General features: G+C 42.2%; 1 protein-coding gene across 3 annotated transcripts in view; it reads left to right on the top strand.

Moving 5' to 3' along the window:
* KCNIP1 (potassium voltage-gated channel interacting protein 1) overlaps positions 1–18,753 on the top strand; it is a 117,643-nt gene that overhangs the window by 89,414 nt on the left and 9,476 nt on the right. For all 3 annotated transcript variants that reach the window (XM_065409061.1, XM_065409062.1, XM_065409064.1), the window contains 3 exons: positions 13,629–13,698; positions 15,577–15,647; positions 17,049–17,156. In XM_065409061.1, the coding sequence (XP_065265133.1) occupies positions 13,629–13,698; positions 15,577–15,647; positions 17,049–17,156 (249 nt within the window). The remainder of the gene's footprint in view (positions 1–13,628; positions 13,699–15,576; positions 15,648–17,048; positions 17,157–18,753) is intronic.

The following is an 18,753-nucleotide window of genomic DNA, read 5'->3' as shown; positions in this document are numbered from 1 at the left end:
GTGGAGGGGGGGCGCAGCCATGGGGGGCACACAGTCCCCGCTCCAGAGCTGGCCGCAGCTGCGGAAAAGAGGTGCGTGGCCTCAGCTGCAGCCTCCAGAAGCCCAGCACAGCCAGGGGGCTAAGGGGCACTTGGCCCTGGGAAGCTGTGAGGGGGGCACATAGCCCCTAGTGCAATCCCTGGGGAAAGCTGAGGGGCTGGGACTCATGGCCATGGCTGCAGCCCCTGCCAAGCCTGGGATGCCACGGGGCTGGGGTGTGCGGTCCCAGCTGCAGACTCCCACGAAGCCCAAGGACGCTGCAAGACTAGAGTGTGTGGCCCCAGCTGCAGCCCCTGCCAACCCTGCGACACCATGGGGCTGGGGCGCACGGCCCCGGTTGCAGGCCCTGGCGGAAGCCACAGGACTGGGGCTGCAGGGTCCTGGTTCCAGACAGCCCCAGTTGCAGAGCAGCGGCGCACAGTCCCACCTCCATCTCCTGAGGCCCTAGATATCACAGAGGTCTGGTAAAGTCACGGAATCTGTGACTGCCATGACCTCCGTGACTAAATCGTAGCCTTAATGATTTGATCATTTGGATAGTTCCTTGGCAGAATTAATGCACAGTCTTTTTCAGTCTAGTAAGGAGTTACAATACTATTTGCAGGGCTAAATGCTGCACTATTTATGACAGTGGGAACGTTACCCTTGACTTGAATGGCAATGGATTAACTTTTAGCTGAACATTGCTTCTTTTTTATTTGCACTCCTACATATCTAACAAGGTGTCTGAATCCATGGAAGAATGAGAAAAGTGACCACTAGTGGCTTTGATTTTTAAGGTGCTGAAACCAAATGCACTTTTTCCAGAAGCCCACTAACTACTGAACATAAACAATACCACAGGGCACGTGTGCAAATCCAGCATCTTGTATTGCTTTTGAAATGCTACACCACTACAGAGCTGAGTCCACATAAAGAGAACCACTACAGCAGTTGCAATTCTTTTTGCTGTTCGAATAAGAAATTAACATTACCTATTACTTTCAAGGACAGTCAAGTGATGTCAAATGATGACTAGCAAGTGCTTAGAGTGGATGAAAAGGAAAAAAAAAAATCCTAGCAGTGTTCAAAAGTAAGTATACACTGGGACTATGTACATACCAAGGAGCACTAAGAAGTCAACATTTATCTCCACTGAAATGGAAGACACTCGTTCCTATCATCTCAGTTATCTCATCATGGGTAACAACAGCTCTGGATTGTATTGACATTGTCTCTTTCAATATAGCTTTGGAATTTAAATTAGAATTTGTAAACCCTCAGATTTTGCTACCTTCGCTTCTGTTTCCAGGGGCTAAAATTTATTGTAGGGATTATATTCTGTTGGAACACCAGATTTTCATATGGCTCTTGGTTTCAGTCTTCAAAGATGTGATTTTGCAGATGATACTAAAGCATTGCTTTGACTTCATACCAGATCTATTAGCCATCACCACTACAACTGTACTGACATTCCCACTGAAAGGAAGACCAGAACATTTGGAATAGGGGCTGATGATTCTGTAATTTTGTTTTTTGGTTATTTAACATTAAAGAAAATATTTTTGCAGTCAACAACTGATTTCCTTAACTATGCAGAACCCTTCACAAATCAGTAGATCAACTACAAAAGGGCCAGCCATTTTAGATTCATACAATCAATCCCAAAAGAAATAAGACTTTAAAAGTGTTTCTGAATGGCTTGTTTCCCTTAGGGGAGCATCCTACTACCCTGGGTCCTACCGTTCTTTTTATGTAGGCTGCTGACTGCAAATTCAACACAACTGGAATCAGACCAGTTGACTACAGTTTAATCTTGCCCCTTGTTTATACCCACTGTGAAAGCTGGCTAACTCTAGGGGTGTAAATAGACTACTCTGAACATGAGAAAGACAATCTTTTATTGGCTCAACTTCTGTTGGTGAAAGAGACAAGCTTTCGAGCTACACAGAACTCTTCTTCAAGTCTGGGAAATGTACTCAGAGGGTATGTATACACTGCAATTAAAAACCCATGGCTGGCCTGTGCCAGCTGACTCGGGCTGGGACTGCACGGCTGTTTGCTGCCAGGCTGTTTCAGTACAATGTAGACTTCTGGGCTGGGCTGCAGGCTGAGCTCTGAAATCCTCCCACCTCGCAGGTTCCTAGAGCCCAGGCTCTAGCCCAAGCCTGGAAGCCTACACTGCAATTAAGCAGCCCTTTACCCCGTGCCCTGCGAGCCCAAGTCAGCCAGCACAGGCCAGCCTCGGGTATCTAATTGCAGTGTAGACATATCCAGAGTGTCACAGCTAAATAAAAGGTGGAACCGATTGTTCAGCATAAATAGTGAACACATTTCAAGGGACCATTCAAGGTGAAATGGCCTGTTAACACTTCTCCAGTCATGGGAGGTGGGGGTGAGAGGAAGGTTAAAGGAGGAAAAAAAGCAGGGTGGAAGGGGTAAGTGATTGTTGTACTAAATCATAAATCTGGTGTCTCTATTCAGTCCATGATTTTTAGTACCTTTCAGAATTATGAATTTAAGCTCTCAGACTTGTGTTTTGACAGTGTTGTGCAGGTTTCCTTTCAGGATGAGGACCGGGGTCAGATACAGAGTGATTGTTTTGTGAAAAAAGTGTTCACCCACAGGTGTTATGGCATTTTGGCTTTTATCATTCTTCTGTGTGTGTTCATTCGCGAGCATAGGGATTGTCAGGTTTCACCCACATAGTTGTTATTGGAGCATTTAGGTCACTGGATGAGGCACATCACATGTTGTGATAGCATGTGAAGGACCCCTGGATCTTGAAAGGTGTGTTGTGGGGGTGTTGAATGTCATACGAGTGGAGATATGTCTGCAGGGTTTGTATCTGTTCTTCTGGCAGTGTCTGGTGCTACTTTAAGTTGTTGGGTCCTGGCCTGTGGAGATTTTGCTTCTGATGATGAGCTTGGAGAGGTTGGGGGTAATAAACTGGCTCAGGTTAGAGCAGCCTCCAGGATGCTCTAAAATGGATTTAGGGCCAAGCAGGGTATCAGTGAGTCACTTCTTGATAGTCCTCTACTCCCATTTACTTCACCCAGTTTAAATTGGATGCAGCAGACAATCTGGCCCATTATATGCACTTCTTAATTTATCATGGAAAAGGAAGAGGTTAGAGGAGAGGCTTCAGAGAAGCATTTACAATCATAAAAGGTAGAGTGACAACTGATCAGTTCCTACATTTTTAAGCTGTTTTAAAATTATATTTGCTGGATGAAAATAATGGCAGGTAAATTTTTGAACAAAAAAAAAGAAATAAATCTTCACATAATGTAGCCAACCTGCAGAACTCAGTGCTGTAGGACAGTAGTTCTCAAAGTCGGTCCACCTTTTGTTCAGGGAAAGCCTCAGGCTGGCTGGGCCGGTTTTTTTACCTGCCGCATCCGCAGGTTCAGCCGGTCGCAGCTCCAGCTGGCCGCGGTTCGCCGCTCCAGGCCAATGGGGGCTGCAGGAAGGGCAGCCAGCATATCCCTCTGCCCGCGCTGCTTCCCACAGCCCCCATTGGCCTGGAGCGGTGAACCGCGGCCAGTGGGAGCCACGGCTGCGGACGCGGCAGGTAAACAAACCAGCCTGGCCCGCCAGGGGCTTTCCCTGAACAAGCGGCAGACCGACTTTGAGAACCACTGCTGTAGGAGGCTTAGTCACATACTGTAAGGTGGTTGAAGTTGAGAAAGAATGGTTAATTTAATTATCAGTATGTTTGAAGATATGTTTATTCCCTACAATAAAGGCAATTAGCTTCTTCAGGGCATAAATTTATCATTTTAGGGGGCAGGAAGGAATTTATTTCCCTGGAATTACTATTGGTGGAAACTAGATTTGACTGATTAGATCCTATGCCCCTATATTCCACTGCAAGCTACCATTAGAAACTTGAACTTTTGGGACAATATTGTACCTGTGTTAACCCATCCCTTCTACTAATTGCCATGTTATTCTACAGGAACAGTCCAAAATTATAATCTAATAATGCCCTGCAGATTTGGGGGCTCTCGCTATATAATAACGTAGCATTTTAGTAAGGGATGAACACATTATCATCAGTGCTTCTGTTAAGTATTTAAATTTACCACTAATGGGCATTGCAGATAGTTCATGTGGCATATCAGTGGCACACAGCTAGAGGAAATTAAACTACAAACCTATCTGCAAGCATTACAGAAACTTTTAGATCCACTTGCAGGTAGCTGTCACATTGGGAAGATCCAAAGGAAAGTCAAAAGCCTATTTTAATAAGAATCAAAAAGAAAATGCTTGGGAAATTAAAAACCAAGTTATGCGTCTATCCTATGGTGTACCTGAACACAATTTATGTCATTGATGGTCTGGGCCACATGTTATTGTGAATAGACTCAGTAGCTCTGTGTATAAAATTAGGATTTTACAGGGGAACAAAAAAGTAGATAAATTCTACCATGTAAATCAGTTTAAACTGTACCAGGAAAAAAAATATTTCTCCACAGGCGCAGAAACCAGACAAGATAAATGCACAAGAGAGCCAGTACAAAAGACACAGATAAGACATAACTGGTGTTCTTTGAGATATGTTGCTCAAGTCCATTCCATTGTGTGTGCTCGCCACATGCACCGTTGCCGGAAGTTTTTCCCTCGCTGGCGCCCTCTGGAGTGGCACGTGTATGCCGTAGTGTAGGGAGCATTGCCGGGTCGCCCCAACCTCAGTTCCTTCTTGCCAGAAACTCCGACAATGGGCAAGGAGGGTGTATCATGGCATGGACATGAGCAACACATCTCGAAGAACACCAGTTACATAAAAAGGTAACTGTCTTTTCTTCTTCGAATGATTGCTCATGTCCATTCCAATGTAGGTGACTCTGAAGCAGGACCACCAGAGGCAGGTAGGAGTTCATGGACTTGTCAATTACAACACAGCTCTGCCAAAGCCAGCATCATCTCTTGCTTGCTGGGTGATGGCATAATGGGTCATGAACGTGTGTATCAAAGACCACGTCATGGCCCTGCAGATGTCCTGAATAGGGACATACGCAAAGAAGGCCGCCGAGGACACTTGAGCCCTGGTCGAGCGGGCTTTCGCTATAGGCAGTGGCTCGGCCTGAGCCAGATCATAACAGGTCTGAATGCAGGTGGTGATCCTCTGCCAGGACACCGTGAGGCCCTTCAACCTATTCACTGTTGTGATAAAGAGCTGGGCCTTCAGAAAAGGGCAAGAAAAATGATTAGGGGCATGGAGCGTCTGCCATATGAGGAGAGATTAATAAGACTGGGACTTTTCAGCTTGGAAAAAAGACAGCTAAGGGGGGACATGATAGAGGTCTATAAAATCATGATTGGTGTGGAGAAAGTAAATAAGGAAGTGTTATTTACTCCTTCTCATAACACAAGAACTAGGGGTCACCAAATGAAATTAATAGGCAGCAGTTTTAAAACAAACAAAAGGAAGTATTTTTTCACACAACACACAGTCAAACTGTGGAACTCCTTGTCAGAGGATGTTGTGAAGGCCAAGTCTATAACAAGGTTCAAAAAAGAACTAGATAAATTCATGGAGGATGGGTCTATCAATAGCTATTAGCCAGGATGGGCAAGGCTGGTGTCCCTAGCCTCTGTTTGCCAGAAGTTGGGAATGAGCGACAGGGGATGGATCACTTGATGATTACCTGTTCTGTTTATTACCCCTGGGGCACCTGGCATTGGCCACTGTTGGAAGATGGGATACCGGGATAGATGGACCTTTGGTCTGACCCAGTATGGCCGTTCTTATGTTCTTCTTATGTTCATACTTGGAAATGAAGTCAAAATGACCTGAGTTTTCTGGATTAGCCTTTAAATACCAAAGGGCTAAAAGCTTTTCAACCAGGCCGTATGTGAGCAAGCGCTAGGTGTGTTGGGGGGGGGGGGGGGTTGAGTGTGCCAGTGGATGTGTATGTAAAATCAGGTGCAGGTTTAGAAGCCATGTTTTAAGACTTTTGCCTTCACTGTCATAAGGCACCCATTAGTAAATTTCTCTTTTGAATCATTGCTTATCAGTAGAGATGGGCTGGTTTTCAAATCTGGTTTTCAAATGTAGATGGGCGTATGGATTTGGGGCTTAGAATGAGACCCCTAAATTTTTTTGTTGCAGAGCAGGAAAATATGGGAGGGGTGGAGAATTTTTGCTGTAACCAAATATTTAGACCACTTCAAGCGGCTTCTAGAGTTCTGAAAGACACAAAAATGGGAGAAAGAAACATAAAACAGCCCACTTCAAAAGAAATCATGAGTAGCTGTTTTATTAGGAACTTCTCACTTAGAAGATGCTGGTCTAACTGGGAAGTTTGCCATACAGTTGCTATATTTAGCAATCCTCATTCAGTCTCTGCAAAAAGGAAAAAACAAGGCCCTGATCTTGCTACCATTGAAGTGAGATACAAGATGGGCTTTTATTCTTTGCTGGAAGCCTAATTCTGTAAGGTGCTGAACACTCCTGTTGGGGGCATTCAGCACCTGAAAGGATGAGATCTCATGCTGAGTTTGAGGGTTGATTTTTGTGGCACTCGAGCTAGAGTATGGAGAGGACAAATGTCATGACTTGCAGACACAATTAAATATGAATTCAGGGTCATTGAAAGGCTGGTTTCTTTTTATTTCATTGAAATCTGTCCTAAATTACTGACATCCAGATAGTGGGTGGATCAGTTTTAGATTTCTTTATATACAGGAGGAAGATGGTCTAACAGACTGGGATCTGGTTGCACTAGTTTCAGTTGACGAGGGATATGAACTTGTATGTGATTCGTATCTGTCCATTGACAACATCCAATACAAATCTCCTCCTTTCTCCCCTTTGACATTATCTTCAGTGGTTTCCACAAAGCAAGGTGATTTGAGTTGATTAATTCAGTCCACTTGTTCAGATGCCCTCTTCTCTTTGGTTTATACATGCACATTGTCAGCATGTGGTGTCAGCAAATGAGAGCTTTTAAAATTCTCCCTTTCATGCATTTTCTTTCCTTCATATTCTGTGCTTTGTGTGGGAATGTTATATCAAAGAACTTTCTGTTCTTTAAAGATAGCTAAAGAACTCAAAGATAAGTAAAGCATGGACCTGACTATCCCACCCAGCTTTTTGTGGTTGCAATTAAAATGGATTTGATCCCAGATCTCTAAATATTATCCATCCCTAATTAGGCACTCTTATGCTACTTGGGAACGCATCTGGCTGTCTTTGAGAATTAACTTTTATGGATGCATTGACATATAGGAATGCATTCATAAATAAATAATGTCTTTCCTTTTGGGTCAAAGACAAGTGTAGGATGAAAGCACAATGGATTTTTTCCCATTGTGTGGAACCAGACAAGCTTTGTCCATAGAAGGGCTGGCCTAAACATTTTTGGGAGGGCCTGCAAAACAATTTTCGTAACTCCAAACATAACTGACTCTTTTAAGGTTGGCTTGGCCAGGATATGAAGTCCCTCGCCAGCAGCCTAGAGCCCTGCTGCTGTTCCTTACAGTCTTGGCGACTGATTTTCTCGGGCTGTCGTCATGCAAAAAAGGGCTGGACATTTTTTTAAATTGAAAATTGAGGTGGCATTTCTAGCTCCCCCGATTCAGAAGACTTGTGGCATTGAGCTTTGCAGGGCCTGCAGTCTGGCTCTCTTCAGAATCAAACTTTTCAATCAAAACCAGGTGTGATCCTTCACTGACTACAGTGGTGGGGTTGGGTATGCAAGGATTTCAGAAAAGGGCCCTTTGTTTGAACAGTACGCAGGTGGGATGTTGCCATCATAACCCTAGATCACCCACTCATAGCCACCTTCTGAACTGGTCTAGCTGTGCCTCAGTTTTCCATCTGTAAAATGGGGTTTGGTATTTCCTTTCTCCCACCCTTTATATGGTTTATTTAGACTGACAATTCTTTCACTTTCTCACTATGTATTTACAGCACTTGCCTGATCTTGGTGGTTGTAGCCTCTAGGCACAACTGTACAATAAAAATAAGCAGTGCTGTTTGGATGGGGAGCAGGCTATCTATTCATCCAGGTGGAAAGATCTAGTATACATTGTACCATAATCAAGGTGGAGTGCTTCACTGTTGTTGAGTTGACAAATGTGGAATCAGGCCATAAATGGTTCACAACTTCATGATGGATATTGCTAACTTCAGCATAGTAAGGCTATCTTATCTATCAAAGGGACTTATTGTCATTATATCTGAGGACGTCACAATCTGTATTGTATTTAGCCTCACAACACCCCTATGATGTAAGGAAGTATTAAACCCATTGAACAGATGGGGAGCTGAAGCAAAGAGAGGTTGAATGGGCTTGCCCAAGGTCACCCTGGATGCCTCTGGCAGAGCCTTGAACCCAGGTTGTTATAATATGTAATTATTGTTTCTACATGCTCTGAATTTGACAAACACGTGCCAATGGCAGCTTTTATGTTACCTAGAAGTCTGTACAGTGTGTGGACATCAATATCTTATACACAATTTGAGTCAGTTCCCATCTTCAGATATATGTGTGAGGTGTTCATGGAAGTCAAGTTCTCTGCTGACTTCCATTGGATTGTATGTCACATGTAGGTCAGCACAGAATTTGGTCTTCTGAGATTTGTGTGTGCATATCCAAGGTTGGAACTGCACTGTTAATATGAGACATGAGCAGTTGTTTACTTGGGCTTTTCCATATCTAAAATGTTACCCTCTGCCTCGTGAAAATGGGTTAACGCCACAGATATTTGCATTATTGATATCCAATATTTTCAGATGAACCATTTCAAAATTGGTTAAGCTGCCAGAATTGTGGGAAGGAACATGAATCAGGAAACATTTGAAATGTCTGGGAATTTTGGATTGCTAAATCATGGTGCAAAATGCCATTGAATCTCACTGAAGTACTTAGGCAGTAATTTAACTGGCTAAAAATGCAATACATTTCACTTCAAAATGCAAAGAATTGCTAACCATATTGTATGTTAACATAAAAAGTGTTATAATTGAATTCCAGAACATTTTATTGTGCCACAAGCTGGGTGACCTTTTTTTAAACAAACTTCTTTAAAAGACTTTGACTATAATGGCCGGAAGTAGGCTTTGAAGTTCACAATCCATTAAGATGAAAGGGGAAGATTTTTCTGTCTTTCTGCAGAGGAGGCAGAATAGCAGTGCATTGACTTAAAGGAGACTGAAGTAGGAGTGAAAGGTGCTTCACAACCCAAAAAACTAGAAACTTTTCTCTTATTTTCTCCATTAATTTTCTTTAACAGGGCACCCAAAAAAACCCTGTAGCCTATACATTATCTCAAAACTCAGTGCAGGTTTGCAAACCTATATCAAGTTTGAGTTTGCATTCAATCCCTGAACTAAGAAAAACCTATATATTTTCAGGATTCATTCTGAAACTTTGCATTACCCAAATCCGAACCAGTGCTGTGATCCTGGAATGTAAACAAAATCTTACTAGGACATAGATCAGACAAGTGATTTGTATCTTTTTTTCTTGATTTCATACAAAATTAACTGTGGTTTATTGGGTAAGTATGACAAATAATTCTGTCTACAATTCAGTTCTTGTAAAACCTAGGAAACACCATCAATTTGTAGTTTGTCAGTCCACAGAGCACTGGGACCCATATTAGAAAACAGCAACCCTAACTGCAGAAGTTAGAGGGGTTGTGGCCTTAATGCAGACCAGAAGTCAGAACCAGTTGTGTTTTCATCCTGGCTCTGCAATATCTCTCTATGGTGTGACCCAGTTCCCACAGAAGTCAATGGAAAGATTCTCAATGAAGTAGCCTTGGGTGAATGTTACTTAACCTTTCTAGGTCTAATAGTGGTTACTATTTATCACCACCACCACCACTCCCATAACCGCATTGGTCATTGGGGCACCATCATTGATGAGCAATCAACCAATTGTCTCTACCCCTGACGATTGTGTGTCAGTGCTTGAGTAGCAACGAAGTCCATTCCTGACCACTCTTTAATGTCATCAGTCCATCTCTTCTTCTATCTACCTCTTCTTCTCTTCCCCTGTACTGTCTCTTGGAGGATGATCTTGGATAGGCCAGAGGATCTTGTTACATGGCCATACCACTTCAGCTTGCGCTTCTTCACGGTCATCAGGAGGTCTTCATATGACCCAGTGCATTGGGTGTTGATGTTGCAGACCTCTTCATTAGTGACGTGGTCGAAGTATGAGATGCCCAGGATTTTACGGAAGCATCTCATCTCTACTACCTATATTTTCCATTCAAGTTCTGCCATAAGGGTCCATGTCTCGCATGCATACAGAAAAATGGAGATGACCAATGCGTGCAGCAGTTTAAGTTTGGATTCCAGGGAGATATTCTTGTTCCTCCAAACAGCTTTGCCACTGCTGCTGTTGTTTGTGCAGTTCTTGCCCAAATTTCTGCCTTGGATCCTTCATCAGTGATGATTGCCCCCAAATATTTGAACTGTTTCACTGTCTCCAGCTCTTGTCCACTGACAGTGATATGTGAGCTGATCCAATCACGTTTGTTTGTCATCAGCTTGGTTTTCTCTGCACTGATTTCCATGCCATATTTTGCAAAGGTTTCATCCAATCATTTCACAAGGTTGGCAAGTTCATCTTCGCTGCCTGCCAGGCCATCAATGTCATCAGTGAACCAAAGATTTGAGATTGTTTGCCCCCAAATGCTGACTCTGTATATGTGATCTTCTAGGGCATCAGTCATCATGCGCTCCAAGTAAATGTTGAACAGTGTGGGCGAAAGAAGGCAATCTTGCCAGACTCAAACAGTGGTGCGAAACCACTCTCCTATTGTGCCATTGACAAGAACTGCACTGCTGGCCTTGGCATACAATTAAGAACATAAGAACATAAGAACGGCCGTACTGGGTGAGACCAAAGGTCCATCTAGCCCAGTATCCTGTCTACCGACAGTGGCCAATGCCAGGTGCCCCAGAGGGAGTGAACCTAACAGGTAATGATCAAGTGATCTCTCTCCTGCCATCCATCTCCACCCTCTGACAAACAGAGGCTAGGGACACAATTCCTTACCCAGTTGTTTAATGGTAAGAATAAGCTTACGACCAACATTGTACTTCTTCATGGTTGCCCGGAGAGCTTCATGCCATACTCTGTCAAACGCCTTCTTGAAGTCAACAAACACATGGTAGATGTCCTGATGGTGTTGTAAGTACTTCTCACATAGAACACGAAGACTGAAAATCTGTTCAGTGGCATTTCTTCCAGCACGAAAGTCAGCCTGTTCTTCAGTGATGATATTCTCTGCTTGTGGCTTCAATCTGTTCAATATGACTTTCAACATCACTTTGCTGGGATGGCTAATTAAGCTTATGGTCCGGTAACTTTGACACAATTGGCAGAATGATGATTAGTGATTGTGTCCACGTGGAGGGCCACTTACTGGTCTGCCAGATCTTGTTGCAGATCTTGGTGAGTACATCTATTACTATTTCTCCTCCGAATTTCAACAATTCAGCTGGGACGTTGTCAATACCTGTAGCCTTTCCGTTCTTGAATGATTTCACAGCTGTGTCCACTTCTTCATGCAGTATTGGAAAGTCATCCTCCTCTGTTGAATCTGGGCTGTCTAAGACACTAGGATCTCCATTTGTCTGGTGGTTGTATAGATCAGAGCAGTAGTTTGTCCACCTATTGATGATGTCCCTTTCTTCTGTAAGACTGTTCCCTTCTTTGTCTTGAATTGCGTTAGCTTTGATCCATCTTTCCTTCGTCAGATCTTTTACACCCTGGAAGGCTCGTTTTCTATTTTTATGATTGATACACTCTTCAATATTAGAGCATTGTTTTTCAATCCATATCTCCTTGGCCACCTTCATTCCTTTTTTGATATTTCTGCCAATCGCTCTGTATTTATCAGCTCCCTCAGTGCTGTTCTTGTCTCTCTTAAGTTCTCTTCTAATGTCACACATTTGTAGTATTTCATTTGTGACCCATGGTTTTGTCTTCTTACGATGTTTCCCAACAATGTCCATTGCTGCCTCATTCATTACAGCATTTAAATTGTTGGTCATTGTTTCTACGTCTTTCTCTAGAGCAAGTAGCGGGGCAAAATTTCCTCTGATCATTGCGTGGAATGATTCTGCAATGTTTCGGTCTCTGAGTCTTTCTAAGTCAAACTTGGTTCTGGTGAACTTTGGCGTGACGATTTTCCTTAGCCGCGGCCAAAAATTTAGCATCACAAGGTTGTGATCATTTCCAATATCAGCACCGGGGAAGCTCCTTGTTTTAGCTCAGTTAATCCCAGAATGAAATTGGTTTTGTACCATGATGTAGTCGATCTCGCTGTGATGTAGACCATTAGGTGCGTGCCATGTTGATCGTCTGGATGCTTTATGTGCTCCTAATGTGTTTGCAAGAACCAGACTGTTATAGCTGGCAAACTCCAAAAGTCTCAATCCCCTCTCATTGGTTACCGCATTACAGAAAGGGCCACAATAATCTCGCCAATCTGCCTGTGCGTCAGTACCCACTTTAGCATTCCAATCTCCTTGTACAATCAGAATATCTTTCTTGTGTACCTTATCGATGATGTCTTGGAGCTGATTGTAAAAATCTTCAGTTTGCTCATCATCGTAGTCTGTTGTAGGGGCGTAGACTTGTACCACTGTCATATTAAATGGTACTGACTTTAGATGGATGGAAATAAGCCTGCTGGACATTGGGCGGCATCCTAATACTGAAATCTTGATATCTTTATGCACAAGAAATCCTACACCGTGGACATGTTTGTCCTCTCCACTGTAATAGAGTATATGGCCTTCTTCCATTAGTACTTCTCCAAAGTTCTTCCATCTGACCTCAGAGATTCCTAGGAGGTGCCAGGTATATTGTTCCATTTTGTACATGAGTTCTTTCAACCTCCCTATTTGTCTCAGTGTCCTTACATTCCATGTGGCTATGGTGATGTTATCTCTTCCAGGGATCCTCTTTGTTGGGGTTACACCAGTAGTATACTTGTCACGTCTGCCCTGGTGGGAGATGGATGGTGCCATCATTATTAACCCGGGCTGTGACCAATCCGGCATGGACATAGTTGACTTGTTCATCATATGGTGTGTCTTGGGCAAATTTCTAACCTGGCGGAGCCCATCCCTCTCCAGGCAGCCTCTTATGACATGCAGGAGGAGCAGTGGGCCTATTCTGTCCCCGGACCCACAGGGGGCGTTACTATTTATAAGGACTTAATAATACTTACTATTAACCCCATACGAGGCTAACATCACTCACTTACCACCATTGAAGGTTAATGAGTTAATGTTTCTGTAGGACATTGAAGATGAAATATTACTTGGTATTAATCTTGTTTATTATCCTTATATGAAGGCCTTACAAGGCAAAAGGCATGAATCAACTTCCCAGGTTGTCCTACAAAATGGGGATTGAACTGTGGAGGGTTTTGTTGGTTTTCTTTTAAATTGTGAGCCAAGCTTATGGGAGCTAGAGAATTCTCGTCTTAAGTCTTTTAATTTCTTCAGTTGCACAAACCATGCATACAGTATGCTGCAGGAATAGGAATGTAATTGTGTAAATGCTCTCTTTGGGCATGTAGTGCTTTGCAAATGAATCTTGACAGGGTTTTTCTTGGTTTTCCAACAGGAATGTCCTAGTGGGGTTGTTAATGAAGAGACGTTCAAACAGATCTATGCACAGTTTTTTCCACATGGAGGTGAGTAGAGTGCTTTGTGACTGTCAGACTTATTGAAGCATGTCTTAAAATTCATGTCTGCCAGCTAGCAGCAAAACTATGTCAGCTAGTGCATACTGTAACTTTGAATTGATTTTTTTAAGTTTTACTGAGGTTTTTTAAATATAAAAATACATATAAGAAAATAAATATAGACCCCTTAGAATACCTATTGCACAGAAATACAGGTAAGCATGCACTAAAGGTCATTACCAGGGTCAATCCCCTTTTTTAAGATGAACACTGGTACAGTGGTTAGGGCATTTGACTGGGAGTCAGGAAACCTGGGGTTCATCCCTGCTCTGCCTCCCAGCTGCTGCGTCACCTCGAGCAAGTTATTTCCCTTTTCTGTGCCTGTTTCCAGTTCCACACACAGTCTCTCCACTCTGTATAGAATATCAACTCTTTGGAGCACAGACTTCTCTTACAATTATTTTTACAGCAACTAGCACAGTGGGGTCTCTGTGACGGGTTCGGTCACAGAGACCCCCTTGGGACTCTCACCTGACATGCTTAAACTACCTCTGAGCCCGTTTTCCCTGTCAGCTTGAGACTCCAGAACCCTGTCTTGTTGAGCCAGACACACAAACCTGCTGCAACACAGACCCACGGTCTGAACCATGTCCCCAAAGCTGCAGGCCTTAACTGAAAACCACTCAGCAGGTACTCCTGTCTCCAGCACCCAGACACCCAGCTCCTAATGGGATCCAAACCCCAAATAAATTTGTTTTACTCTGTATAAAGCTTATACAGGGTAAACTCATAAATTGCTTGCCCTCTATAACACTGATAGAGTGATATGCACAGCTGTTTGCTCCTGGGTTCAATAATAAACAAAAGTGATTTTATTAAGAATAAAAAGTAGGATTTAAGTGGTTCCAAGTAATAACAGACCGAACAAAATAAGTTACCAAGCAAAATAAAACAAAACACGTATATGTTTCATCTTTCTTCATATTGTTATGGTTTCTGCTATTAAAAGCTGCCCTTCATCTGGCCTTAGAATCTGTTCTTGCTTTAGATGTAAAGACTTCTAAAACCATCTTTAACAATGTTTAAGGTTCAGTGCAGGCTCTGTGGAAGTCCTCTGGGACTTCTCATCGAAGTCTCAATAAAATCTGTTCAGCTTTTCAGCCTTTATCTTACTGTTTAAATGGAACTCAAGTGATGTGTCAAAACACTCAGTAAACAGGACAAATCCAGAGTTCAGATGGCCCTATTATTTTTCCTTTCTAGCCAACCACCTGTTCTGTTGTATGGCAGAATGGACCTCCATTAGAGATGGGATTTGCTGGTTTAGTGAACAACTGGATTAGTCAGTAAGGCTTTTAAAAAGGACCTGTGGGTCAGTTGGTTATATGGACTGCCCAGCAATCTGTGAGCTAGTGGAATATTCTTGTTTTCATAATTCCTTTCTAGCCACATCCCAGTGAAGGCTAGCACCAAAATTTGCTACCAGTATACAGCCTTTTAGAATATTGCAACTCTAGAATACCTCCAGTGCATTTTATATGTAGAAAAAAGATGGATGTGAAGGGAACATATGGGCTGAATAATTTGTTGCCATACTTGAATGCCCCATGGGCTTAAGTTTCCTTTCCCTCCTTATTTTCCCAGCCTGAAAATCCAGATCATTGCCATGTTGATAAATTCTTGTTTATTTCAAGGGTCTTTTCCAAGTACTCTTAATGAGCCCTGAGTTGTAATTCTTCACTTCTTTATACCAGTTTACAGAAACAATTTCCTAAGAAGCCACATTGGTTACTGGAGGAAAATGAGGCCATGAATGTTGCTAATAGTCATTAGTGAAAATGTGTGCATAATAAGCTTCAAGATAATCTATGTCTTTGTGTTTTTCAGATGCTAGTATGTATGCCCATTATCTTTTCAATGCGTTTGACACTGCACAGACTGGATCAGTGAAGTTTGAGGTAATTAACTTGCATCATATTTTGGTCATCTTTCTCAGACAATCTTAGTGATTTTTCATCTTCCACATCCACTCTTCACTCTGAACTATTAGTATTTTCAGGATAAATTGTTGGAGTCTTTAGACAAAAATCAACCAGGTGACGTTGCATTTTCTCTTTATCTAAGGACCTCATGTTTAATGTTATCAGCACCACAGGAAAAGTTAGTTGTCAAAGGTGGAGAAGAGAGAGGAGTGGAGAGATTTGACAGCAGAATCAGTGCGAGAGGGACGAGAGTGGGGGAGGAGGATGCAGAGTGGTAAAGGTGTCAGTGGATAGAACAGAAGGGCCTGTGATGCTTATGACTACTATAGTGGTTGAGGCTACTGCTGAACATGCAGATGTAGGTTAGAATTAGATGTATTGTCTTCTGGATTCCTTTTTTAAAAATAAGCTTACTTGTATAACTAATTGAGCAGCCATCTTCAGGCCCCTGGCTGCTGAAGGAGAAAACATCCATTCATTAACCAAAAGTTGGTCTGGTGCTCCAGCTACAAAAATCTATTATTAAAATTCACCTTTTTATGTATACAAGGATTTGTGGCACATGGGCATGAAGTAATAGATCTAAGCAGGAAGGACTTAGGAGTTTGGAACAAGGTTCATTGTATGTCCCAGAATAAAGCTATACTCTTCTACCATATGACCAAGAATATTAGTATGTTCTAGAAGGGGCAGAAATGTGTTGTTCCATTTATTATGTGTGTGGTGGAAAAGGTACCACATGAGTAGAGTGGTTCTCTGTGACAATACCTGTGCAGATGTGAGGTGGACTATATAACATGAGCTATCAAGTTATTCATATGGCAAAAATTATACTAATATCTGAGTTATCCTCTGAGCATGTCCATTATGAATTAGATGTTTCTAGAGAACTAAATAGACTCAGACCAAACTAAATGCTTAGATAGTTAATGCTACACCTTCCCTATCTTTAATGCTTATTAGTTTGTCCCCATGATTGAGCTTTTCCTAAAGCTCAACAAATCCTAATTCCTCCCAGAGCCCTAGCAGTGAAGTTTCTTATGGGCTGCTTCTGTAATGCCAAGCCCTTGGGGGGGGTCATTGCCAGCAGGCATTGAACCTGGGATCTCTAGATCTTAAAGCATGAGCCTGTGCTGCCTGAGCTAAAAAGAAGTTTTCTGTTAGTCGAGGCAGTAGCAATCTGATCAACCTCTTTATTTGGCCCAGCGGCTACTACAGGGTGGGAGGGAGGGAGAACAGAGCCCTTATACATTTAGTGGAAGGAGGGGCTAACGAGTTTTATGGTGACAATATTCTCCAAACAGGAAGTAAAGATGTTTTAAGAAGTTACTTTTTTTTAAAGGCTTAAAATAACTTATATCTTCTTCGTTGAACCAGGGTTTTGTGATGGCACTATCAACTTTGTTGAGAGGAACAGTTCATGAAAAGCTAAGATGGACATTTAATCTTTATGACATAAATAAAGATGGATATATAAACAAGGAGGTAAGGCATTTTATGGCATTGACATCTGTTTAATTTCTAAAAGGACTGACTGGCTCATGTTGCACAGCGTAATTCATGTTTCATGCTGCTAATTAAGTGCCAGTCAGCATTGGGTTTGAGCATTTCCTTTTATTAGTATTCAAGGAAAAGTGCATGGTTACTTTGTATTGCATAATTATAGAGCCTATATTTTTCCTGTGTTGTGATGTGTCTTAAAAAAAATTACTTAGCCAGGAGCAAATTCTGCATTCATAAAGGTATCTATTGATTCCTATCTTAGGATAGGTATCAAATTACTGGTATGAGAGTGACTATGCTAATGCCTGTAAGTCCCTGAGCATGCCTAGTGTTAGCTAGAGATTTTCTGAAGCCTTGATATACTCAGACAAAGCTGAGTGTTTGCCCATTTTATAAAAAGCACAGTGCCTTCTCTCCCCACAAGCTCGACCCCTGAATGATTTACTAGATCTACAACAAAATATTCTCTGGAGAATGTGCATTGAACAGTGGTGCTGAATTCTTCCATCCGATGCGTGTACACTGTTTATAATGGCAGTCATATACATGTAGAATTGAAGAAGGGTGGTTTAATGGCTAAAGCATACGAGTGGGAGTCAATAGACCTGGGTTTCATTCTTGCCTCTGCTTGAAGCTTCCTGGATAACTTTAGGCAAGTCAAGGTAGATTGCGGTTTTTAAAAGAGTCTTAACGGATTTTTTTATACCTAGAAAATATAGACAGAAATAATGTCACTTAGATGTTTATTGACCTGAATGTGTGGGCACGATCAAATGATTAGTCATCCAGGTCACATTAATTTACACAACCTCTTGCAGGTACAAAACCAGAGAGCAGGTTGGTAACATCTGTCTCTTAATTTCTCTCTTCTTCAATTTCCTTATTTGAATATTGAGGCTGATACTGTTGTGTTAGCTGCCACCAGGTGGCAATGTTACACAAAGTCTTTCTCATTTTTCTTTGTGCAAGTAAGATTTTAATCTTGGTCTTGAGGTTTTGTTCTCCTGGTAAAGTATCTTTGGGGGAGCTGTGGGAAGCAGCAGGGGTGTTTGCTCTTGCCTTAGTCTCCTTAACTAGTCAACTTCTGGAAGTCAGGCATTGAGGTTTGGCTGACATCCCTGAAAGAGGTATTCGCCTACATGCTGTTTGTGAGAGCACCTGTGGTGTCTATAGTGTATAAATAAAATAAGATACACTAAAAATAAACCCAGACTCCATGTTATTGATTCCTCCTCCAATAGAAAGATGACATACAGGGCCTTGACATCTGCTGTCACTCACAGAGGCGTGACAATGCTTACTTCTCCAGAGTTTTGTGGGGCTTAATCAAATAAAGCCAGATTATGCCACATTAATCCAGACTGAGTTGCACATTACTGCATCAAACTGATTTCAATAGGACAGCCCACAGAATATAATACTACTCAATGTAAGGGTGGCAAATTCTAGCTCTTAATAGCTAACGAAAGACTTTGACATCCTTGGATTTCAAATCTTTGGCACTAGGGAACTGCAAAGGGGAGAGACAAACTTGGTTCGTAGACTGTATCAGAGGGAGGAGGTTAGTGATGTGAGCTAC

This window comes from Emys orbicularis, chromosome 8, assembly GCF_028017835.1.
Source record: "Emys orbicularis isolate rEmyOrb1 chromosome 8, rEmyOrb1.hap1, whole genome shotgun sequence".
Classification (NCBI taxonomy): domain Eukaryota; kingdom Metazoa; phylum Chordata; order Testudines; family Emydidae; genus Emys; species Emys orbicularis.
This window is presented reverse-complemented; position numbering and strand designations above follow the sequence as displayed.